Source organism: Mauremys mutica, chromosome 19 (assembly GCF_020497125.1).
Source record: "Mauremys mutica isolate MM-2020 ecotype Southern chromosome 19, ASM2049712v1, whole genome shotgun sequence".
Classification (NCBI taxonomy): Eukaryota; Metazoa; Chordata; order Testudines; family Geoemydidae; genus Mauremys; species Mauremys mutica.
This window is the reverse complement of record NC_059090.1, coordinates 731666-756799: the sequence shown is the minus strand read 5'-3', so window position 1 is coordinate 756799 and position 25134 is coordinate 731666. Positions and strand designations below refer to the sequence as shown.

General features: G+C 56.7%; 1 protein-coding gene across 3 annotated transcripts; it reads left to right on the top strand.

Moving 5' to 3' along the window:
* Positions 1 to 384: 384 nt before the first annotated feature.
* PHF7 (PHD finger protein 7) lies at positions 385 to 23661 on the top strand. 3 transcript variants are annotated; one of them, XR_006574306.1, is made up of 13 exons: positions 385 to 461; positions 3054 to 3196; positions 4968 to 5011; positions 5876 to 5967; positions 8410 to 8511; positions 9975 to 10099; positions 11858 to 12023; positions 12833 to 12939; positions 16269 to 16382; positions 16798 to 16919; positions 18538 to 18727; positions 20172 to 20239; positions 23391 to 23461. XR_006574306.1 is itself a non-coding variant. In XM_044993359.1 (12 exons), the coding sequence occupies exons 2-11, from the start codon at positions 3123 to 3125 to the stop codon at positions 20198 to 20200; spliced, it is 975 nt and encodes a 324-aa protein (XP_044849294.1). In that variant the 5' UTR covers positions 385 to 461; positions 3054 to 3122; the 3' UTR covers positions 20201 to 20239; positions 23391 to 23526. The 3 variants fall into 3 exon arrangements, 2 of the variants coding, with proteins under 2 accessions (XP_044849294.1, XP_044849293.1); XM_044993359.1 differs by lacking the exon at positions 18538 to 18727 and having other exon boundaries at positions 23391 to 23526; XM_044993358.1 differs by lacking the exons at positions 16798 to 16919; positions 18538 to 18727 and having other exon boundaries at positions 23391 to 23661.
* The last annotated feature ends 1473 nt before the right edge of the window (positions 23662 to 25134 follow it).

Genomic DNA, 25134 nt, shown 5'->3' with positions numbered 1-25134 from the left:
GCATGCAGCATCATGAAACCCACCATGTCTTAGACACAGTGGCCGGATCAGTCACACAGTAATTCCACTGAAGTTACTGGCATTATCTTAGGGATGACTTTACCCTGGTATAAATATAATGTCTGTCTATATAGGAGCTACACAGCTGTCCCCATGCTGCACTGCTTGTAACATCTTGGGGACAGGAACCAGACTGCCCTGCTCCGAAAGCACAGGCCCTCACCGCTGGAGTGAACGGCAAATCTTCACTGCCTGTCATCAGGGCAGTGCTGGGACATGCAGCTGAGTAGCTCTGGTCCCATCCAGCAGGGGGCACTTTGAACCTGGATTCCTGCCTAGGTCACTGGTGACATGTCAATGGGCTGTGTCTTTACCTGGTTGCTATGGAGATTGCAGTCCACAGGAGTTGCACATGGCAACAGACTTAACCCTTGCAAGACCAGGCTCCCAGAGGGAAGCAGGTGAGTGTTCAGGGATGTGTAATTCTACACCCCTGTGCCAGACATTGAACTTGAGACCTCTGAGTCCAAGGGTGGGACCTGAGCTCAAAGACCCACTGCTGGTGGTCAAGGCTGGCGTAGGCTCAGCAAGCTCTGTATGGGGCCCGACCACCGTGAGATGTCTGGGGTGCTGGAACTAGGGGGGCTGGGGGGGCTGGCTTGAAGTGGATTCCATCATACACAGGGTGTACAGTTTTGCTCAGTGGCTTTCAGCACCCCCGCTATAAAGCCTGCTCCAATGCCCCTGTGAGACGGGGACAGAGCTCCCCGCTCATTGGGTTACACATGCAAAGGGCTGGAGTCCTGCTGAGTGTCCACCATGGATTTGGATCCAGATCCACTGGACACGGACATAAGTATTTCCCCGGAGGAGACCTAGTGTGAGACTCAGCAAGAGACACCTCCCTTATAGACACCAACGTGTCTCCCTTCCCTGTAAGGATCCAGCTAGCGCCTGCCTGGCGCCTCCAGGAGTCAGAGAACAAAGCGTTCAGAACCCAGCGGGGGCATGCACAGAAGGGTGCTGGGCGGAGCGCTCCATGGGGACACCACTGCTAGGACCCTGCGGTAGCTCCACTGCTGGGGAAGGCAGATTTGCTGAGCCCTGGGATGCACGCAGTGGGTGGTGCATCCCCATTGTGTGGTGTGGGCCCTGGGAGCTTGGGCTCTTGCTGGGTATAACCCCAAACAGTCTCGGCAGGTGCTGGCCCTCCAGACCTGGACATCATAGTCTCATGGAGTCCCCTGTAGTCATTGGTGGGTCATACTCTGTTTTCACTGATTCGAGATTCTTGGGGCCAGGGCCGGCTCTAAGTTTTTTGCCGCCCCAAGCAAAAAAATTTTGTCTGCCCCCCGTCCCAGCCCTGGGATCCCCCCCACACACCCCTGCTGCCACAGCCCTGGGCTCTCCCACTCACACCCCCTGCCGCCCCAGCGCTGGGCTTCCCCCTTTCCCCCCCACCAGTGCTTTCCCCCCACACCGCTGCTGCCCCAGCCCTGGGCTCCCCCTTTCCCCCCCAACAGTGCCCCACACACACACCTCCTGCCACCCCAGCCCTGGGCTCTTCCCCCACACCTGCACCCTCCTTCCGCCGCAGCCCTGGGTCACTGGTAACTCGCTCCCAGGGTGGGTCATTCAGCAGGAATTTTGGACGTGCACAGAACACAGACAGGATTGGTTCCCATATGGTTACAGAACTGCGGGAAAGTGGAACAATTTTCAGCTGGTGTGATTGGAGGATATCTGGATGCATATTATAAGACTGTCCTCCATAAATGAGGAAAAGTTGAGCTGCCTTTATTATTCTTTTGTTCCACTCTTTCTTTCTATGGGGAATTTGCCAATGCAATCTCACTGTCTTCCTTTTAAACAAACAAACAAACAAACAAACAAACAAACAAACAAACAAACAAAAGGCAATGGCTGTTGAAAATAGCAATTCCAGTCCTGATAACCACTGGGAAGCATTTCTTGCTCAATTTTATCCTACTTTTTCTACAGCAAGTTACAGTGGATCAGTGTATTTGATTTGGGAGAAATGAAGTAACAGCTGCCCAAACTGAGCTTGAGCAGTCCTGAATTTTGAGGTGTTCAAATCTGGAAGGCAGGTGCTGGGGTGGGGGTGGGGCTGTGGGCTCCATGGGGGAGCACAGCAGGATGTATGCAGCAGCGTGTCGGGACGGTAAGGGGGTTGGGGGGGTTGGAGAAGGGGTAGGGAGTTCCGGGGGGGCAGTCAAGGGACAGGGAGAGGGGGGGTTAGATGGGTCGGGGTGCGGGGGAGCAGTCAGGGGACAGGCAGCGGTTGGATAGACCACAGGGGTGTGTCAGGGGACAGGTAGGGGGTGGGGTCCTGGGGGGCAGTTAGGGGCAGGGGTCCTGGGAGGGGGTGATCAGGGAGTGGGGGGCGGGAGTTGGATGGGCTGGGGTTTCTGGGGGGGGCAGTTGGAGGGAGTGGATGGTGGCAGGGTGGGGCGTCCCTCCCCCTGGAGTGTCCTGTTTTGTGAATGTTCAAATCTGGTCTCCCTGCCATCCACAGCACTCACAGCACGCTGCCGCATGAGGTCCCCCTCCTTCCTTTCCAGTTGGTGGTGGCCAAGGGAATGCTGGGAAATGTAGTTCTTTCCCTGCTCCAGGGCTGGCTCTATAGGCAGGGAGCTAACCAAGGAACTACAGCTCCCAGGGCCCCCTGTTGGTTCTCAGCTCCCATGCCGCCCCTGCAAATGGGCTGCCCCAAGCAGGTGCTTGCTTTGCTGGTGCCTAGAGCCGCCCCTGCTTGGCGCCTGCAGCGTTTGGCCTCCTGTCAGCTGTGCCTTAGAAGTATTATTCTGGCAGCTGCATGGTCTCTGAGCTCCTTTGCTTTGTTTCATTAGCTGTTAGAAGCCAATTGGTTTCTATTGCATAAGATTTGTTCCTTATCTGCCCAGGGACCGAAGGGTTGGGTCTTTCTGTTAATAAAGGGAAAAGGCAGATTTGTTTTGCCGGCCCTGGATTGGGCTGTGATGTTTTTAAAATTTATTTAGAGCAATCGTAACTAAATGTTGCTTTTTCCCTAGGTAAGACGGGGGTCTGGGCCCCTGCCTCTGCCCTTCCCCCCAGTGAATGCAAAGCCCTGGAATAATGAAATGACATGCCACAGCCAGACAGCACTGGGCAGCTACCAGGAGTGGTGGGAGAGCAGACCACAGACCAGTCTGAAGTGAGTATGTGATACCCTATACCTTCATAAGGTCACAGCCCCTTTCAGAGCCACCTAGCTGAGGTATTTATCTGGCCCCCTCTCACCACGCTGTCTGAGCACCTCACACACCTTCATTTAGCCTCACAACCTCGCACGGCAGGGCAGTGCTAAAATCCCCGTTATGCAGACAGGGAACCAAAGCTCAGAAAGACCAAGTGACTTGGCCAAGGTCACATAAGAAATCTGTGGCAAAGCAGGGACTTGAACCTGTCTCCTGAGACCCAAGTGAGGGGCCTAACCTTCTTGCTAAGGGGAAGGGTGTGGGGAGAATATGTAGGGAGCAGGGAAGGGGGACTGCACCCAACAGTCTTTTCTCACTAGTCTAGTGTAACATCAGCACAGCTGGGCAGGTTGCCAGCCACAGGGATCAAACCTAAGACCTTGCGAGGAGTATTCAATGAGCCTCTACCACCTGAGCTAAAGGACATAGCTTTCTCAGCTATGGCTGTAGCAGGCTTATCAACCTCCGGCTGACCTAGCCAGTGCTAGATGGGGACAGAGCACACACCAGGTGGATGTGGCTTCGCTACTAAAAGGAAAAAATTCGGCGCTATTGACCAACCAGAATGTTACTATTATTTGTATTATCGTAGAGCCCAGGAGCTGCACACCTGGCTAGGGGCCCCCTTCTGCTAAGGCGCTGCATGATTTTCCCTGCCCCGAGGTGCTCACAGTCCAAGTAAACCACCCAATAACTCCTCCTGCAGGAGGGCCTGCCAGTGACGCGTGGCTTCTTGCACACAGGGGACGGGAGGGACCAGAAATGACCATCGTGAGCCCTCCAGCCCCAGAGGAGAAACCTTTCCCCAGACATCACCAAAATCACACCAGATAAGGCCTCCCCTGCCTTTGTGTGGGGTTGAGACTAATGACGTCTGGGGTAAATGTGGAGGTAGGCGGCCAATCCCAGTCAAGGGAGCCTCTTCCTCCAACAACCAGCTTGAGGGTGATTTCCAAATGGGGCCTAGCTGGAGATGCAGGAACCCTCACGGGAGAGGTGGGAGTTTTCAGTCGTCCAGACCGGGCTCATTCCTCACATGCAGCAGCACCTCGAGAGCTCAGGGTCCCATTGCGCTAGGCGCTGTACAAACAAACCACGAGAGACAGGCCCTGCCCCGTAGAGTGTACAATCTAAACAAGCAAAGGGTGGAAGGAGTCTGAGCTCCCTTTTGCAGGTGGGAGAAATGAAGGGATTAATGGATTTGCCCAAGGACATAGATGCCATCTGTAGCAGAGGCTGGAATTGACCCTACCTCCCAGCCGACCTCTTTAAGCTAGGACTAGCCGGCTCCTCAAAGCTGCCCCTATGAACCCAACTAGAATCCAATAGTGTAGTCACGGCACAATGGCTTCCTAGGAGCTGATTGAAAGCAACCTTCAACTACCTGAAGGGGGGTTCCAAAGAGGATGGAGCTCGGCTGGTCTCAGTGGTGGCAGATGACAGAACAAGGACCAATGGTCTCAAGTTGCAGTGAGGAAGATCTAGGTTGGAGATTAGGAAAGCCTGTTTCACTAGGAGGGTGGTGAAGCACTGGAATGGGTTCCCTAGGGAGGTGGTGGAATCTCCTTCCTTAGAGGTTTTTAAGGTCAGGCTTGACAAAGCCCTGGCTGGGATGATTTAGTTGGGGTTGGTCCTGCTTTGAGCAGGGGGTGGGACCAGATGACCTCCTGAGGTCCCTTCCAACCCTGAGATTCTATGATTCTATGAAACCCTCTTTGTTTTTTTCAGTGCTCCTGAAATGAACCGCCAGGCCCTGAAGCTGAAGGAGGAGGGTGAGAATAAACTACCTTGCGGTGGGCTGTAGCAGGGGCAATGCGAGCGCATCCCTCGGCAGTGGCACTCGCTGTTCCAATGCCGTTAGCTATGAGCGGTGCTGGGGAGCCAGAGGAAGGGGTCCATGCACGGGGCCGGCCTGCCCCTCTGGGAGGGACCTGCTGTTGTAACGGAGCCCATGCGGGGGGAAGGGAAGGGCGCAGTCCATGGGGTGACAGTGAGCAAAGGGAAGGGGCAGGGGGAGCGGAGGGTAAAGCAAGGGGAAGGCACATTAGAGTGCAGAGTAGCGGCTGCAGAGGCCAGAGACACTGATTTACGGAGCGCCAAAACGAGCCAGATTATTCCCCCTGTGACAGGCGGGGACCTATATCTGGTATGTGGGGGTGTAGGGGGAGCTCCAGAGCCAGTGGGGGTGGCCAGGAGGCTATGGGATGGCTGTGAGGAGGGGACCCAGATCTGGTGTGGATGGGTATTGGGGGGATCTAGGGGGCTCTGGGTTGGCTGTGAGCAGTAGCACTGATAAGTAACAATCCCACACACGGGGACGTGTCTCTCACCCTGTACACAGCACGCCCTGGGTAGTGGTGAGCTTACCTGGCCACATTCCTATCAACACATCCCGCTGCTCTTTCCACGCTGCTGTTTGACTCCATCAGACAGCCCCACTGAGACCCTGCGTCCCAGCCAGCCGGGGAGTGGGCAGGCCTCCTCTCGGCAACCCATCAGTGTGATTCCTGCGCTGGCCGGCGGGAGTCGCTGCTGGACCCTGGTAGCTGCTCCCCACCCCGGGATGGCTGTGCCGGGACTGCTGTGCCCAGGAGCAGCCTGTCTGAGTCAGTGCATTTCCTTTCCCTCCCCTGCAGAGTGCGGGCTCTGCCGCCGGGCTGACTCCAACCCCGACACCTATGGGCAGAAATGCCAGCGGGGTAAGCTGTGTGTGCACGAGAACTGCCTGGTGAGTAGCTCTCCCTTTCCCCGGGGGCTGATGGTTCTCCCGAGGGGCTGGGCTGATCCGCCTGCATCTCAATGACCCACTCGACGAGACTCCCACCACTCACCTCACAGCGTCCTTGGGTGGAGTCCTGGCCCCACTGACGTCCATGGCAAACCTCCCCCAGAGCCAAGATTTCACCTGCTATTATTATACTGCACCTCCTTGGGCCACCGCTCAACACTCGGTGCCTCGGGTGCATTCAGCCCTGTCCTGGATCCCGCAGCACAGAGAGATGGTTGCTCCTCTCCACGGGACCCTTGTGATCATCTCTAGGCTGCCCTCACGTGTGCCAGAAAATGTCCCGGAGTTTATCCCTTTTTGAACTAGAGCAGATCTTGTAGAAACATGTCCAGTCTTGGTTTTCAAATCCCCAGGGATGGAGAGTCCATCCCAGAGCCTGGGAAGTTGCTCCAATGGCTAATCACCCTCACTTAAAATTTTGCATCTTTTTTTCCAGTCTGAATTTGTTTAGCTTCAACTTCCAGCCATTGGATGGACTCAGGCCTTTCTCTGCTAGACTGAAGAGCCCAGTATCTTAAGTCCCCTGTCGGTATCATTCAGCCAAGCTCTGTTCATCTTACCTCACTAATGCAGCCAGCCAGTCCATTGGCTGCTTTTCTCTGCATCACCCCCAGGCAGAGAGTTTTTCTCTCTCTGCCTGAAGCTGGGCTGCCCTGACCTGGGGTTGTGTTCCAGCTGTGATCTCGCTGAGGCTGTACGGAGAGGAACGACCATCTCTTCATGCTGTGACCCCAGACCTTTGTATAATGCTGGCTGGCTTCTCCTGCCCTGAGCTCTTGCTCCTCACGGACGTTCCTAGACCTTCGCTGTCCTCATGAGCAGCGTTGCTCAGACGTGTCGATCACATGAGTTTCTAGGTGCAGCAGGTGCTGTCCTTGGAAACATGCATTACAGACCCGTCAGTGACTGCCAACCCAAAGAGTAACTGCCCCAGTTTAAAGGACCCTATTTAGCACCAGGCCGCCTGGCCTCCTAGAATTTCTGCCCAGCTTGTTCTGCTGCCCATTGCTATTATAACCCTTTGTCGCCAGTTGCCTGTTTTCATGCCCAAGCCGATTCAAGTGGATTTTTGAATGGCGAGGCACCGAGTCAAAGGATTTGTCGAATGCAAACCAGGACGGCAATCCCTTCTCATCACTGCCTCGCTAATTACATTGAACGTCACTATTTAACCCCTTCCTTTCCAGGGCAGGGTTTTTACTCTCCATCACAGATCTGTTTTCTAGGGTGACCAGGGAAAATTTTCAAAAATGCCTGAGTGCTTTAGCATCATAGACTTTAAGGTCAGAAGGGACCATTAGGATCATCTAGTCTGACCTCCTACACAACGCAGGCCACAGAACCTCACCCGTCCACTTCTGTAACAAACCCCTAACCTACACTGAAAGGCACCCAAAGCCGCTTATTACTCGTGGTTGCACTTACCAACTTCCTCACATTTGCCCTCTTGCATAACTGGGGATTTAAATTAGGTTTACCACACAGAAACTGTCAGGGTTGCTCCGGCTTTCCGAAGGTCAGGGTCATGGGCGTCTTGTACATGGTAGATGGCAGGGCTGCTACTAGCAGGTCAGGCTTCTGCATCAGCTATAGACTGAGGCCAGAGCTTCCTTCTCAGAGAGGGACACCAGCTGTGTTCGCCGGAGCACCCTTTAATGCGCAGGCAGGTTAGCCCTGGATAAGGTATGTTCCACACAGCGCCACCTAGCTGCTGACCAGTCTCACACAGGTTCGCATTCCAGTACAACCAGCACCGTCTTCGCTTTCCTCCGAACTTCGGACTGTGCCAGCTCCAGACTTCTCAATCCTGGGACTCTGAAGTGAGCCTTGATGGGCAGAGACTCTAGAATGAGGGACAATGAGGGGCAACACCCCTCGAAATGAAGGACGTCGCATTTTCAGTTGAATGCACTGTTTTATTCAAAATATATAATGAGATCCCGAGAGCCTGGATCTTCTTATAATGAACTTAAACAGCATCAGATTGTTAAGTGTCCTGGTTCACCTGGGAGAAGGCCCCTCAGCACGGCTCCCTTTCCTCCCTGTTCTCCCATCCAGCTGAGCTTGTTGGTGCTGAGCTGCAGTTGTGCTTTTGACGGGTGCAGAAGTAAGCCTTAGGCCCCTTGCAAATCCCAGGCTTACTAGCCATTAAGCAGCTCTGCTCATTTAGAGTCGTTAATTAGAGCGCGCGGGGGGGGGGGAGGGATTTATTCTGACCAAAAAAAATTCATCAGAAAATGCTGCTATGTTGAAATGGAAACTTTTTGTGGCGGCTTCTTGTGGTTTGGGGTGAAAATTTGGCTACGGAGGGTTCACAGGTGCGGGATGGAATTTCTGGGGAAGAGCGAGAGGTTACAGTGTGCCACCGCTCCTGTGTTCCAGTACCACGCCAGCGGGCTGGTCCAGAGGGGGAAGGACGAGGAGGGATTTTACGGGTTCCTGTATCCGGACATCAGGCAGGAACTGAAGCGGGCAGTTCAGAAGGTGAGGCTGAGCCGTGCTGTATTATTATTATCTGGTGTGTTTATTACAGTAGCGCCTAGCGGGGCCCTGCTGTCTGGGTGCTGTACGGACCCAGGGGAGTGGCCGGTCCCAGGAGTGCACCGACTAACCAGACGGGACACGCCCAGGGTGGGGGGCGGCGTATCACACACACGCAGAGAGAACAATGTGATATTGTCGAGGGGGCTGGAGTGAGTTGGGAGGGGATTCGCTACACAGGGAAGGGAGAGGGGTGGGGGTCTGAGCAGGGGAAGAGGAGAGGCTCTGAGTAGGGTTGCCAGGTGTCCGGTTTACGACCAGAACACCCGGTTGAAAAGGGACGCTGGCGGCGGTGCTGACTGGGCCGTTTAACGTCCGGATGCAGGGGTTGGCAGGCTCCCGACCTGGCTCCACGTGGCTCCTGGAAGCAGTTGGCATGTCCCTGCAGCCCCTAGGCATAGGGGAGGCTGGGGGGCTCTGTGTGCTTCCCCTGCCCCGAGTGCTGGCTCCGCTGCTCCCATTGGCTGGGAACCACGGCCAATGGGAGCTGCGGGGGCAGCGCCTACGGATGGGGGCAGTGCACAGAGCTGCCTGGCCACACCTCCACCTAGGAACCAAGGGACATGTCGCCGCTTCTGGGAGCCACCTGACGTGAGCGCCGCCTGGAGCCCTCACCCCCTCCCACGCCGCAAGCCCCTGCCTCAGCCCAGTGAAATGAGCGAGTGCCAGAGGCAGGGGAGATGGAGTGAGCAGGGGCAGGGCCTCGGAGAAGGGGCGGGGCAGGGGGCGGGGCAAGCGTGTTCGGTTTTGTGTGATTAGAAAGTTGGAACCCTAGTTGCGAGGGGCAGGTGTGCAGAGAGACTGAGGTAGGCCGTGGGCCCCTGGCTCCCAGCCCTCCTGCCAGCACAGACGTTAGCCGAGCGAACGTTGTCTGACAACACGTTTGTTGGCTGAAAAATGCTGAGTTGACAAAAGCACCATGTTTGGTGGGAACGTCTCCATGTCACCCACATATTGGACGGGCAATTATCAAAACGTTTCACTTAGACTCTCCTGGTTTGACTTTTTTTAACGGCTAAGCTGGGCTGGGGAGGTCCCTTCCAGTCCTGTATTTCTGTGACCCTACAATACAATCTAAGAGTGGCAAGGAAATCTTTTTGGAAGACTGAGTTTTGTGAATGATTCTGAGATTTCGACTCCCCCTCCCAATCTGGGACAAAAAGCCGTTTAGAAATCTCAGCATTCCCGGTGGGAGGGGGAGCCTGTTTCCCCCCAGCTCTGTGTGACATTCCCACCCCGAGACTCTTTGTGATCTCCACGGATCCCCTAGCATGGCAGGGACCGCGATCCCCTGGGGGTGGCTGTAGGACTTGAAGCCGGTCAGAGGATTCCCTTAGCCTCCGAAGGGCTGTGGCGGGGACCTTGGGAGCTGCGGCCTGTTCTGCTCACCGTCCCATTGTTTCCAGACCTGCTGTGTGTGTGGCCGCAAAGGGGCATCCATTGCCTGCCAGGGCAGGAAGTGCACCAAGAACTTCCACTTCCCCTGCGGCTCCGAGAGAGGCTGCATCTATCAGTTCTTTGGGGAGTTTAGGTAAGTGTGGCTGCAAAGTCTCTGATCGGAAGCCTACTTAGCACCTCTTGGCTCTGCCAGCATTTGCAGGGAACACAACACACTGGTCAAAGACACCCCTGGGGGAGCGGGTGCTTGTGAAAATGCAGGTGACAGCACGACTGTGGGGCACTGCGGCCCTTCCAGGCCTTCCCTGGCACTGGAGGGCAGAGCCCCGTAGCTGGCATTACAGGGGCAAACCAAGGGATGGCTCCAGTACTGAGAGTTTCCGATATCAGGAGCAGCCTTCAAAGGCCTGGCATGGATTCCGAGTGTAGGGGTTGGAAAATCTTTGGGGTTTCCCCCTCTTTTCCAAAAGAATACAATTGCAGCCAAACTCCCTGGGTGTGTGGATTCTTGCCCCTGCACCAGAGGCACAAGGAGATTAAGAGCTCTAAAATGCTGCAACCGCTCCCAGTTGCCAGGTGTCCGGTTTTCGAGCAGAACACCCGGTCGTAAAGGGACCCTGGCAGCTCTGGTCAGCACCACTGACTGGGCCGCTAAAAGTCCAGTTGGTGGTGCAGGCAGGCTCCCTACCGGCTCTGCGCGACCCTGGGGAAGCTGCTGGCATCTCCCGCTGGCTCCTAGGCAGAGGGATGATCACTGGTTCTGTGTGTGCTGCTCCCACCCCCAGGGCCAGATCAGCTGCTCCCATTGGCCGGAACCGTGGCCAATGGGAGCTGAGGGGGCAGTGCCTGCAGGCACGGGCAGTGCAGAGAGCCACGGGGTTGCGCCTCTGCTTAGGAGCTGGAGGGAGATGCCAGCAGTTTCCCGGGAGCCACCTGAGATAAGCGCTGCCTGGAAGCTGCACCCTGCACCCCCTCCTGCACCTCAACCCCCTTCCCCAGCCCGGATCCCGCTCCTGCACCTTGAACCCCTTATCTCCGGCCCCACCCAAGAGCCCCTACCTGTACCTGCAGCTGGAGTCCTCACCGTCACTCCGCGCCGCACCCCAACCTCCTGCCCACCCTGGTGAAAAGGAGTGAGTGAGCGAGGGTGGGGGAGAGTGAGGGACGGAGGGAGGGGCAGGGGTGAAAGTAACTTAAATGACTTAACAGTTCTCAGAGCAGCCGGGGTCCTGGGCAAGGCGGGGGGGGCTCTTGTCCCCCAGAAGGGGCGGGGCCTCAGGCGAAAGGGGCAGGGCCTCAGGTGGAAGGGAGGGGGTGGGGCTAAGTCCCCCAGCCGGCCCTTCAGCACTGCCCGGCCCGCGCTGCCCAGGGCTTCAGTGGTGATTTAAAGGGCCCAGCGCGCCGGCCACAGGTGTGGCAGTGGCAGCAGTGGCTGGGAGCCCCAGGCCCTTTAAATCGCTGCCGGAGCCCCAGGGCTCCCGCATGCTGCTGCCGCTACCGTGCCTGCAGCTGGAGCCCTGGGCTCCTTGAATCACTGCTGGGAGCCCAGGGCCCTTTTAAATCGCCAGGTCCTGGGGCAGCTTCCCCTTTTCCCCCCATCAGCAGCCCTGCCGACACAGTCAACACTTTCTTGCCAGTACACCGTACCAGACGGTACCGGCTTACTTTAACCTCCAGGGAGGGGGATGGAGTGAGTGGGGGGGCGTGGCCTCAGAAAAGGGGCGGGGCAGGGGGAGGGGCAGGGGTGTTCGGTTCTCTGCAAATAGAAAATTGGCCACCCTACTCCCAGAGCAGTGGAGCTGCCACTGCAGCCCGTGGCCTCTGCAGCCCCAGGCATGATCTAGTGGCTGTAGCGCCTAACGGCTCTGTCCTCGTGCTGTCCCTATCCCAGATCTTTCTGCTGGAAGCACCGGCCAGTGCAGCGAGTGAGACGGCGGCAGCAGCAGGCGGAAACCATTTGCGTCGTCTGCTTGGAGTCCATGCCAGGCAAACCCTCCTACAGCGCCATGGTGTGCCCGGCTTGCAAGCACGCCTGGTTCCACCGAGACTGCATCCAGGTGCGAATCCCTTTCCCGCGCTGCTTCCTGGGGGTGCGCCGGAAACCCCACGGCCATGAAAACCTTTGAGCCAAACCATGTGCAGGCAGTAGCTGTTAGATGTTCCCTGACTGATATTAATGTTTGGGGACAGTCCCTGGGGGCGCAACCTGAGGTATCTGCCTGGCTGCTGCAGGGACAGACACGGCAGGGGAGGGCTCAGCGAGTATTTATGGAGCAGTTCTAGGATCACAAGCCCCATTCAGGGTCCCTGGGCCCCCACAGAGTCCAGCAGTGGGGGAGGCTAGAACCCCTATCATGAGAAACACTTTGGCAAAGGGCCAGAGCAAGGGTGGGGTGAAAGCCACCTAGGACCCAGAGTGACCCCTTGCTTCTGGCAGCAGTTTACTATCACCCCCATATCCACCCTGAGCAGCAGCTCCTCTCCCCTGCGCTGGGTGTGTGAATCAGGCCCCACTGCTCTGCGGGCTATGGGCTGTCGGGCCAGTACAGGGGGGGGCAGAGCCAGGTTCCCTACTTGGAAGGTAACTTCCAGGACCATTTTCTACCCTTCTGGCAGCCCATTTGCTACCCTAGAGCACAACTCGTGGGGCTGGGAACTTGCACCACTACCTCCTGCTCCGGGGGATTTTCGCATTCCCGGTCTCGTTTCGTCCGCGAGCAGCACTTGCCGACACGAGCTAGTTGTGTGTTGCTTTTGCTCTTTGCTCGTCAATGGCTCATTCACAGCCCTGCCTCCTCAAGCTGGGATTACCCCTTTCCCCGGCCGGAATGTGATCTCTGCTCCCCCGTTTGTGTCTATCCCGCAGGGACACGCTCTCCGCGCTGCCTTGTACCATTTCCGATGCCCCAGGTGCCGGGACATGGGGACATTCCAAAGAGAGATGTTTCGAATGGGCATCAAAATCCCTGACAGGTTGGTTCCCTTTGTACCTTCACAAAGAGTGAATTACAGAATCATAGAATCTCAGGGTTGGAAGGGACCTCAGGAGGTATCTAGTCCCACCCCCTGCTCAAAGCAGGGCCAACCCAACTAAATCATCCCAGCCAGGGCTTTGTCAAGCCGGGCCTTAAAAACCTCTAAGGAAAGAGATTCCACCACTTCCCTAGGGAACCCATTCCAGTGTTTCACCACCCTCCTAGTGAAATAGTGTTTCCTAATATCCAACCTAATCCTCCCCCACTGCAACTTGAGACCATTGCTCCTTGTTCTGTCATCTGCCACCACTGAGAACAGCCGAGCTCCATCCTCTTTGGAACCCCCCTTCAGGTAGTTGAAGGCTGCTATCAAATCCCCCCTCACTGTTCTCTTCTGCAGACTAAATAAGTCTGGTTCCCTCAGTCTCGCCTCTTAAGTCATGTGCTCCAGCCCCCTAATCATTTTCGTTGCCCTCCACTGAACTCTCTCCAATTTGTCCACATCCCTTCTGTAGTGGGGGGTCCAATACTCCAGGTTTGGCCACACCAGTGCCAAATAGAGGGGAAGAATCACTTTCGTCGATCTGCTGGCAGTGCCCCTACTTATACAGCCCAAAATGCCGTTAGCCTTCTTGGCAAAAAGGACACACTGTCAACTCATATTCAGCTTCTCATCCACTGTAACCCCTAGGTCCTTTTCTGCAGAACCGTCGCTTAGCCAGTTGGTCCCTAGTCTGTAGCGGTGCATGGGATTCTTCCGTCCTAAGTGCAGGACTCTGCACTTGTCCTTGTTGAACCTCATCAGATTTCTTTTGGCCCAATCCTCCAATTTGTCTAGGTTACACTGGACCTTGTCCCTACCCTCCAGTGTATCTACCTCTCCCCCCAGCTTAGTGCTCTTTGTTCACTAGCTCAGCCACAAGATATGGGCTTGAAGCAGGACTCACCATGTGATCTGCTCTGCCCTGAGATGTAGGAGCTCAGGCTGGATGATCACAGCCGTCCTCAATTGCTTAGAAAATGTGCTGTGAAATGCGAAAAAAAGCCAGGGGCTTGTGGTGAGGGCTCCAGGCCCCACTCCAGCTCCCAGCTCTGGGCTCCTCTTAGTAACCCAGAACAGGCCTTTAAAAGGCTGCACCAGCCTGAGCTCTGTAAATTGCACCACACTGGGAGAGAACCCGAGCTCCTAGACTGCAGAGTCAGGGAAACAACAGCCTCCTGCCTGGTCTGAAAGCGGCGAGGGGAAAGGGTGCAGCTGTTCCAGGGCTTGGAAAGGGGCTAAGGCTGCCATGGGCCGGCGGGTGAGGCCCTGTCTGGCATTTCCAAAACTTGGCTTCCACTCCTGGCTTCACTACTAGCCGAGCCCAGACAAGTCACCGCAGAATGGGGCGAACGGCACTGCCATCTGTTGGAAAGCACGCTGAGTCTGTGGCTGGGGAGCTGACGGGCAACGTTATATTTCCACGTCTATTTTGGTAGCACATCCGATGACCTTGGAAACTCCAGGATGGTTCTCAGAGTCATTTTGTCTGGCTGAATCTGCAGCATGAGGTTTGCCGTGGCAAGAGGGGGATTCACACCGACCCGAGGGAATGTGCCCCAGAAGAGCCTGGGGTCACTGCGCCTCAGTATATTGTTACTATGCTGATGATTCATTAGGTGTGAATAGGGGTCCCTGTGACACTTCCAATGGTGGCATAAGAGCACAAGTCCCAACACCAGGGCAGGCTGTAACCAACCAGGGCACAAACCCCTAAGTGGTTGCGAGTGCCAACTCCTCAGGAACAGAGTCCCAGACGGTCCCCCAGGTACTCCAGTCTGCTTTGCCTCCCGGTGGTGATAGAGGGCCCCTCACACCAAGGATCACAGCAATGTTCAGTTACTCTGAGTCCCAAAGAACCAGCCACTTACCCCAGGTCAGTTGCACCTTAGATCTCACAGCAAAGCCAACACTTGCAAGCAATCGCATAATAAACTATACGGAGATGTAGTAAATAGGAAAAGGAAATGAGGGAGCCGCTTGAAAGATTAAAACAAGTGACTATAGACACACTGATGAGTTACAGTGTTAGGTTTTAAAAGGTAACACAGGCTTCTAGAATGAGCAAGCTCTATTTGTCCTTGACGGCAAGCCCAGGCCAAGCAGCTGGGATCTCTTGCTAATGCTTAGAAGCCCCTTGCCCCGCCCCCTCCCCCGCCCCAGAGTCCCAGCAACACAGAGATCCTACTTCCTTTGGTTTGGGGTTTTATCCCCGTCCTGCCATGTGCTCTGAGGTGCCAGCTCAGCTGATAGGAGTCCACCTCTATGGCTCATCTTCACGGGGAGGAGAGCAGAACAAACAAGAGTCTTCAATCCTAGAATCATAGAAGATCAGGGCTGGAAGAGACCTCAGGAGGTCACCTCGTCCCACCCCCTGCTCAAAGCAGGACCAACCCCAACTAAATCATCCCAGCCAGGGCTTTGTCAAGCCAGACCTTAAAAACCTCTGAGGAGATCCTTAGAGTCCTTTTGTTGAGGGTTTCTCAACCCAGCTGTGGGGTGTTGTAAGATCCACCCACAGCCCATCTGGGATGGATGGGTCTCTTCTTTTGGGAGACTTGTCACAATTTCTGTAGAAGAGCAGTTCTCCACACTACTTAGTGTCCCTCTCCTGTCTAGCAATTCAGACACTCGCAGAGGCTCACATGACACCCGCTCAAATGTTACGTTGCAGTGTGGAACGCAGATCTCACAAGTCAGATCAATGCAGGCAGCAACGCACAAGCATCCGAAAGACTCCGAACACTAACAACTTTCTTATCATTCTAACTAGATAAGTTCCTGGAGGACAGGTCCATCAATGGCTATTAGCCAGGCTGGGCAGGGATGGTGTCCCCGGCCTCTGTTTGCCAGAAGCTGGGAATGGGCGACAGGGGATGGATCACTTGGTGATTCCCTGTTCTGTTCATTCCCTCTGGGGCACCTGGCATTGGCCACTATCAGAAGACAGGATACTGGGCTAGATGGACCTTTGGTCTGACCCAGTCTGGCCGTTCTTATACCTATTTTATCAACTTTAACCCACAAGTGAGCCAGACAGATTCCAGCTCTGTAACTGTCAGTGCCCAGCTGGGATACGGGGACATGGCATGAACTGGCACCTGGCCTGCCAGCATCACAGCCCCAGTCCTGGACCGGGAGTCTATTACGCTAGGTGCTGTACAAAGACAGATGAAAGACATGGTCCTTGCCCCAGGGAGCTTGCAGCCTGGTAACCAGCATTTGAAGTGCCAGCACCCTGTGGATGCCTGCTAGAGGAACCTTAATTCCCCCCATTGCTCCCTCAGGGACGCCGCCTGGGAGGAAGACGGCGCGTTCAGCGACCAGTATCACAGACACAGCCGCTGTGATGCCGGCTGCTGCCTGTACGTGGGCGGCAGAGAGCAATCCGCAGACGACGGGTAGGCAGTTAACCTCCCAGGGCTTTGCCCCGGGCGCAAGGTCCATGCTGCGCCGGGGAGGGGGTGGGGTTGGATTCAGTCTAGGTCCTGCCCCTTGCTGGCCATTGGCAGCTCAGCCGTAGCCCAGCAGGCGTTGCACGGCAATGGCCGGCTATTGGCGGATGGGATGTGCCGGCCCGCTGGCGTGAAGGGAGGCGGGTGCCTTTGTTCTGGTCTTTGCCATCTCATTGCAGGGAGGAGCCGGGGCTGCAGCCCAGATCCTCAGATGTATTTAGGCTCCTAACAGGCACTGAAACCCAAGGGAGTTAGGAGCCTGGGGAACCTCAGAGGATCTGGGCCACCATCCCACCTTCGCTCCGGCCGTTCCCGGCCCTCCAGCTGGGAGGCGCCGACACCGATCTCTTTGCTTTCCCAGCCCATGGCAGCTGCTGCTGTGTAGCTCGTGTGGCTCCCAGGGGACCCACCGCCGCTGCTCCTCGCTGGGGGCCACCAGGGGCCCGTGGGAGTGTGAGGACTGCGCGGAGCCCGCAGGGGCGGGTAAGGCGCCTCTGGAACACAAGGAAGTGCTGGGCCCTGGGTTTGTCTGGCGGGAGCTCAGGGCTGACGACTGTGGCCATTTCCCTCGCTGGGCATCGGGGAGGAGAAGGCGCCGTGCTGGGAGGGCCTGGCCCAAGGCCCATTGCAGTCGAGGGGAGTCCGTCACTGGCCTTGGGATCGGGGCCGGCAAGATTCCTGGCTGGACGCTGGCTCCTAAGGGCTAAATCCTGGGCCGGCCCTGAGCCGCCTCCCCCGTGGGGGGCTCTGTAACCCCTGGGAGCGTGGGACTGGCCCCAGGCCCACCAACAGGGGGTGGTAAAGGGGGAATTGCCCAAGGGCCCGGGGCACCCTGGGATGGGGGCCGGTGAACCCTGTGTTTGGGGAGGCCGCCCTCGGCCCAGACCCCCCTTCTGCCTGAGGCCCCGCCTTAACCGCCAGAGCCCCCCACCCGGCGTGGCAGCCAGCCCCCCGTACACACCCCCAGGCCGCCCGAGTGCCGCCAGCCCCGGAACGCCGGGAGGGAGGGTGAGTGAGAGACGCGCCCCACCCCCCTCCCCGGAGCACAGGCCGGCCCCCATTAGCCCCCAGCCTGGGGGGAAGAGCCCCCAGCAGCGCAGCCCAGGAAGCAGGAAGGGGCCTGAGTGTGGGCAGGGCCACGCAAGGCTGTTTGGGGAGGTTCATCCTCCCCCTGCCATTGAGACCCACCGCCCATGGCCATGGGCCCTTTGAAATGGCGTGGGGGGGCCACAGGGCTCCCAGGCGCGCACTGGGCGGTGCCGGCTGCGGCGAAGGCAGCTGGGCGGGTACGTGGACGCCCTGGCCGAGCCGGAAGAACACGCCCAGCAGTGCAGCCGGCAGCACCGCCAAAAACTTCAGCCGTCCCTTTCTAGGGGGCCCATTGGCTGTTCTGTCGATTGCTGTCGGCCAGCCTGGAGGTGGCGTGTGCACAGACCTGGGCACACACGTGCCCGGCCGCCCGCCTGAGGGGTCCCGTTCGAAACGTGGCCATGGGGAGTAGGCAGCGTTGGGCTGGATCACCCCGCTCCCCTCTGGGAGACAGCCCAGCACCACACCCAGGAGGAGCAACTCCTGACCTGCTCTGTCGGGGCAGGGTTAGCACCTCCATGGGACAGTCCCAGCAGGTCATGGGCTCCTGTGGGACACTGGGGTCACCTGCCTTGGGCTCTGCGCCCCCACTGCCACAGAAGCCTGTCTTCAGCGCCCCTTTACAGGGGTTTGAGGGAAGATAGCACTGCATGGGGGAGGGGCAAACCCCATGCACAGAGGTGCCTGCCCCTGTGGAGAAGTGGGGGGTATGAGTGACCCCATGTTGGCCAGAAAGTGCCACCCAGGTCCCCATCCACGGCTCTGCTCCCCTGGAGAGACTGACTGGCAGAGCAGCAGACTCTGAGAGCCCCATCGCTGCCTCTCCGCAGCATTGCCGCGACCGGCCAGCCATCGGGCGTTTGCCACGCTGCGGCTCAGCTCAGCTCCTCCAGCACAGGGCCACTAGCTGCCCACTGGCCTCTCCTGGCCTAGTGCCGGGCACTGCTGCCTTTCCTGGGCTCTGCTGGGGGCTGCACGGCGGTGACGGTCACCCATCTGCCTCTGATTCCAGCATCCCGCCAGCTTTCTGCCCCGGGGAGACCAGCAACCAGCCAGGCTGCGTGTGGAACCAGGGGCAGCTCCGGTGCATCTGCCAGAGGCAGGAGGCCAGGACCCACCACACTCACCCCGAGAGCCAGACTCTCCCGTCCCCGCAAGTGAAGACCCTTCGCTGCCCCGGTCCCTGGCTCTGCTACCTACAGGTCTGTGAGCCCGTCATTCTCTGGTGGTTTATTGCAATGCAACCTCCCTCCCCCACCAGCGCTCACCTCTCCCACCTCTGCCGTCCGGGCTCTCCCTGGCACCCACCGGCTCACCTGCTTTGGCAGAAGGTGACTCTACAGCTGCCAAGGCGTGGATGTCCCTCGAGAGACAGGGCAGCTCCTGAGAGCGCGCCCTGCATTCCCTGCTGGCTGGAGCTCACTGTCTCAGGCGGGATCTCAGTTCTCTGCCCATGGCTCCAGCTCATCTTCCGCTCTCTCCTCCCTGGGGCTACCCAGCACTCTCAGCTTGGCCCCCGCTGCTGCTGTGGTGTCCTGCCGTTTATCCCCTGCGCTGTGTCACTGGGGGAGGTGAAAGAGATGGGCCCCGATGCTGGACAATACACATCCCTATAGAACACTGTGAACTCGCTCGGGATGGTTAATGTTGCCACTGGTGTCTGAGAGGGAGAGCAAGTCACAATGTGGCACTTCCCCGCGGTTCAGAGGTTCCCTCGATGCCACGCCCTGCTGTGGCACCATTAGTGCAGGGACCAGAGCCCTGGGCACGACTGGCTCAGGCACCCAGCCAAGACTTTCAAAAGTGCCCAGCGATTTTGGGTCCCTTGATTTTTGGGCCCCAACTCGACACAGTTTAAAGAGGCCCGATTTTCAGAGGGTGAGAATAAGCACTGAAAATAAGGCCTCTTGCATGTGTCTGAAGATGGGCCCTCAAAATCACTCGTCACTGTAGGAAATCTTGACCATCTCCTCAGCTGCGGGCACAGCCTGCCTCACCTAACCCCCAGCAGTGTTCTTTGCTCACGGTTCCATCATCCCTGAGGCCTCCACGCATTATTTCTGCCATTCTCTTACTCGAAATCAAAGCTAGATTTTCCAGGAGGGACTTTAAGGATCTCTCATTACTGTATTTGAAGAGTGGCAGCTCATTTGCTTCTATCTTGGGCCTCGTCTACACAGGAAAATTAATCTGGATCCAGTAAAGGTGTGAATTAAAACTGGATTAGTTAAACTGGATTAATCCCCTATGTTCACACTGTCATATGGAATAAAATTGGCCTTAATTCAAGTTTAGTTCAATTCACATCCTGATCCAGTAAATCTCCCCCTGCAGACAAGCTCTAGGACTTCACTTCCCCTCTGGCTTTTCAAAGCCAGGTGCCATTGGGTTGATAAAGTCAGTAGCTAATCTCTAAACATGCCGGGATGCCCCGGCCAGACATGCTGATTCGTATGTAATCCAGCTTCCCCGCGGTTCCGCTCACTGGCCTTTTGCCAGCGGTTGGTTAAGGCGACCCAGTCCCAGTGGCGGTTTTCAAGGGTTCGGGACGTCCCTTTCAAATCTTTGGGGCTGAAGAGCGGCCCGGCGGCATTAGCTTCCCGTGGGTTGCTACTGGACTAACGGATGGGCTGTTGTGTGTTACAGAAATGTCCCCACGAGCTCTCCCAGCGTGAGCGACGCCAGCAGGAGTGAGAACGGCGTCGCCCGCTCAGGTGATCCCCTCGGTGTGCCGCAGACCCCCCCGGGAGCACCAGTGGAGCTGTCTGCTAGAAAGGGGACTGATTTATGGCTGCTAATTAGGGACTGGATTGGGGTCCGCCCCCGGGGGGGAGGGAGAGGAGGAGGCTGCCAGGAACGATGGCTTAGGGCAGCAGATTGTTCGGCTAGAGGCACATGGACCAAGTAGACAGCCCCCAGCCAGCGTGGGGAAGGGACCGGGTCCTGGCTGTACCCGCTGGTCTGCAGAGGGGCAGGGTGGGCAGCTGGGTGGTGCAGGAAGCGTGCTGCATGCCAGGCTGCTTGGGAGGGGGTTGCTTCCAGCGTCACAATCATCACAGCCCTGACGCAGCGCAGGGCCCAGATGGCAGGACCCAGCCTGTGGCAATGGAGAAATGAATCTCAGCCTAAGCCTAAGGTGCTTGGGCAACAGGTTCAAGGCACCAATACAGTGGCGCCAGCGCCCTCTAGTGACTGCATGTGTAAATACAGCACGTCTGCGGGCACCGCTGCCTCCCAGGTGCAATGACCTCTGACACCAGTGGTACAAATTCTTTCCGGGCCTGCTGCCTTTGTGGTCCTTATGCAGCAGCTGTTAGCTGTGAGGACACGAGCTGTCGGGGGCTTTTCCGCTCCCCCGGTCACCAATACATCGTGTCAGGATCCTGTTTACTGAACTTCCTTCACTCTGTCTGAGCCAGGGAAAGTTTGCAAACACTTCCCCCCAGCACCAGCACTGGGCCAGCCCCATGGGGTCATAGTGGCCGTGGGACCTTGAGGGCAGATGGGCTGCTGGCTTTTATTAGACACCGTGTTAGCTGTCCCTGCTCAACGTAGGAATCATGGAGAGGGCGCTTAAAACAGCGCCCGCAACTGCTGTCTGAGAGAGTTAGAGCCCGAGCAGTGCCCGTGTAATGAGATCCCTCTGGACGGGCACCATTGGTAGGGACTTGAGACCTCTGGATCTAAAAGCAGGATCGGCCGCTGTTCATGTCAAAGAACCCAGCTGTGTTAACCCAAGCGCTGGAGGGGATGTAAACCGTGGCCACTAGAGGGGGACAGAGACACCGTGTGGATGTGGGTTACGGTAGCAATAGTGCAGACAAGGCTGCGGCGGGTTGGGCGCCGGCAGGGTTTGCGGCACACAGCCCTGCAGCCACGCAATGACTGGGGTGGTTCAGCTCAAAATGGCAATGGTTTTTTTAACCCTTTAACGAAGATCCCCAGGGCAGTCGTGCACTGACGTAGGGTAAGAACATCGCTAGGACGCAGGATCGTAGCAGGGGCAAAGCTTGGGTGAGAATCCAACTGGAGACGTCACCAGAGGGTCTATTCATTACAAACCCAGTGTCACAGCACGGGCAGCTCATGATTTTGATGTTTTTGCTTAAAGCCCCAGCTCCCAGACTCCTGTGATCCCAGGGGACTCCCGGCTTTCGTTTTTCTTTGAAGCGTGACCCCTCGAGGTTCAAACACCAGAAGGTCGGCGCTCAGGCCTGGGACACAGGAGACTGGCTTCAGGCCCCGCGCTGCCGCAGGCTCCCTGTGTGACCTCACTTCCACTGAGTCTGACACCTTTGAGCTTCTGGGCCTTAGTCTCTCTCAGCCTCATCTCCCCAGCTGCCCGGTGGGGATAAGAGCCCTGCCTCACGAGGTGCTGACTGGGGGATGCCCAAACACTACGGGGATGGGAGACTGGGGTAACTTTAAGAAAAAAAGCTCAGGGTTGTGAAGCCAGGCTGACTAGTGGTCCTGGAATGCCTGGGCTGAGCAATGCTGTGGCCACAGCCCCATCTACTGCTAAGGTTAATAAACCCTGTCTGGGCACCTCTGCAAACTGTTACCCCTACAGCTAATCTCTGTCCCGCTGCCTGCCGGGACCCAGGAGCGTGCGTACCAACCCCAGGGCACAAACCCCACACTGGCTGTGAGTTCTACACTTAGATTTCACCAACCAATCATCCAGTGCAAACTCCTCAGGCACTAAAAGAGTCTAACCACGGAGGCACAGCCAGTCCCCGTGGGTACTCCGATCTGTCTCACCACCCAGGGGAGCTACCCCTCTGGTACATGGTCCCTTACACCAAGGGTCACGGCAAGATTCAGGTTAGTCCCAGTCCCAAAGAACCAGTCACTTACCCCAGGTCAATGGCACCTTAAATCTCACACCAAAGACAATGTTTGTAGACAATCCTACAATAAACTCTATAGGGATTTATTAACAGGAAAACAAAACTAGAGCGGTATTGACACGGTTAAAGCAGGTGAACATACACACACAAATGAGTTACACTCTTAAGTTTCAGGAGGTAACAGAAGTCTATAATAAACAAGCTCTATGTGTCTTTTAAGACTAAGCAACTGGGGATCTCTTGCTTATGCCTAACAAACCTTGCCCCCCCTCCCCCTCCCAGACTCCAAGCAGCACAAAGATAATCAGTGCCTCCTTGTTAGGGGTTTTATCCCCCTCTCCTCACGTGCGCTGAGCTGCAAACTCAAGGGATGTGAGGAATCCAGTTGCAGGATGCATCTTCATTGGGGGGGGAAAGCAGAGCAACAAAGTCTTTTGTCCTTTTTAACGTTCCACAATCGTCCATCTGGTGTCGATGGGCCTGTCCTGCTAAGCAGGACGTTGCAGATCCGTACGTCACACTAGTTAATCTCTCTCTCCAGTCGGGTGATTTATACAATTACAGAGGCTTACAGTATAACTGCCCAAATACTACTTTGCCAGATAGGATACAGAGATTTACATTAGATTAAAGCTGCAGCAACTCACATGCATTTAATGCAGTCTAAACGCTAAACACATTCTTATAATTCGATTACCTATTTAACAACACTAATAAACAGGGGAGCAAGACAGTTTCCAGCTCCGTATTTGGCCGTGTTCAGCGGAGACAGGGACCTTGGCATGAGTGGGCACCTGCTCTGCCAGCGTCACAGTCTCACGCGGCACCTGCCGAGAGCAGCAGGCTCCCAGGAGAAGCCACAGGTGGGATGAGAAAACGTGTGCAGGGCCGTAGCAGACATGATCTGCCCCCCTCAGCCTTGTCTGCAAATGGAATCCCCTGGGGAAGCAGATAACGCTGGGTGAGAACGCTCCCTAGGGGGTTCGCTGCAATCTCTCTCTCTTTTCTTTCACAGCACCAGTGCTGGGAAGAGCTGTGGACCCCCGGGGTTTCCCTGCCACTGCTCCTCTCCGTAACATCCCAGCCCTGCCGGAGCAAGGGGCTGCCCCCAGAACACACAGAATGGATACAAATCGCTATTTTGCCGGAAGACCAGCTCCCCAGGGATTTCATGGCTGTTGGGCATTGTAGGTCTGTGCAGTCCATTGCAGCAGAGAAACCCCCACGGAAAATTAGATCCGAGTACAGTTTTGTTCTGAGACGTGTCTGTCAATGCTGCACAGCTCAGTGTCCTGCGTGGATCCGCGGCACAGCTGCGAGGCGTCTAAAACCCTGTTGTACTGCCTGTTACAGAGCCAAGGTGCCCATAGGAGGGGAGCTGGGGTCTTGTGTATCCTTCACCAAATTCACACTTGAGTGATGACAGAGGGGTGTCCAAGGGGGGTTACTAGGCCATCACCTGATGACAGTGATGTTAGATTGCAGGCCTGCAGCAATGGGTATGTTACCTCCAGGAACGGTAAAGAGGAAACCTCCCATTAAGAAACCCAGGACATTCAGAGGAAAGGTTAATCTGTAGAGCTGCTCAGGAAATGGCAACAACGTAGACAAACTTTTTTTTTTTGCTTTCTCTGATGTTTTCAGGGGCTTTTGTTGAAAAACAGGAATTCCCAAACCCCCAAAATGTTGAGCTCTCAGTTGCTGAAAACCCAAAATTTTGGTTTTTGGCAACCCCCCTCCCGCACCCCCCCCCAAAAAAAATCTTGCACTGGAAAATGTTGGACCAGCGTTCGTAACCTGAAAGGGTGGAAGTTGATAGTTTCTGTAACCAAACTCTGTTCCTGTCGCAGGTCAGGGCTGAGCTGCACCTCTCTCAGGGCTTGTCCACAGGGCGAGTTAGTGCACAGCAAGCCAGGGGGTGAAGCTGTAGCATGTGAACTTGCTGCGCACGAATGTACCAGGGAGACAAAACGTCCGTCTCTCCGGGGCTCCCTTTCCAGCGATGAGCCGGCGCCGGCACTTCTGTCCGAGGGAATCTCGCCTTCCACCCCACTTGGAACCTGGCTCCCCAGCCCACAGCACTATTGTTCCCCTCAGCAGCTCCAGCAGGGTTTGGCCCCGTCTATAGACTCCCCCGGGAGGCTGCCAGCAGCTGATAAACACAGCGACACCCAACAGCTGCTTCACAGCCAAGGATTAGTTCTGCACAGGAACATGGCAAACAGGAAGCAAAGGGCAGAGGCGGCAGGTCATATGGGCTCGAGGTGCCCGAGCACCAGGAATATTCAGGGCCGGGGGCCCTGCTCCAGCAATATTTGGAGCTGGGTCTGTTCCCCGGCCCTGCCTGGATCGGGCCCCGGCCCCCGCGGGTCTCCCCCCGCCCCGCCAATTCCCTGCCTGAAAGAAAGTGGCGCCTACCTCTCCCGGGCCTGCTTGTGCTGCCGGTGTAGCACATTCCCATGCGGAGCGGCTCCCGGCAGAACCGCTGTCTGCTGCCCCAGGATCCTAGCGTCCTCCGTCCCCAAATGGCAAGGCAGGCTGCCCTTACCCTGCCCTTCTGCCCTAGCCCTGAGCCTCTCCAACGCCCCAACCCCTCAGCCCCAGCCAGAGCCCTCATCCCCCTGCACCCTAATCCTCTGCTCCAGCCCTGAGCCCCCTCCTGCATCCTGAACCCCTCATCCTCAGCCCCAACCCTCAGCCCCCCGCACCCTAATCCTCTGCTCCAGCCCTGAGCCCCCTCCTGCATCCTGAACCCCTCA

Excerpts from the sequence above, each read along its gene's own strand:
- PHF7 (XM_044993358.1), top strand. The coding sequence starts at position 3,123 with ATGACATGCCACAGCCAGACAGCACTGGGCAGCTACCAGGAGTGGTGG. Across the intron at positions 5,012-5,875 it reads CCTGAAGCTGAAGGAGGAGG|AGTGCGGGCTCTGCCGCCGG; the intron begins GTGAGAATAAAC and ends CCTCCCCTGCAG. Across the intron at positions 16,383-20,171 it reads GAGCAATCCGCAGACGACGG|AAATGTCCCCACGAGCTCTC; the intron begins GTAGGCAGTTAA and ends TGTGTGTTACAG.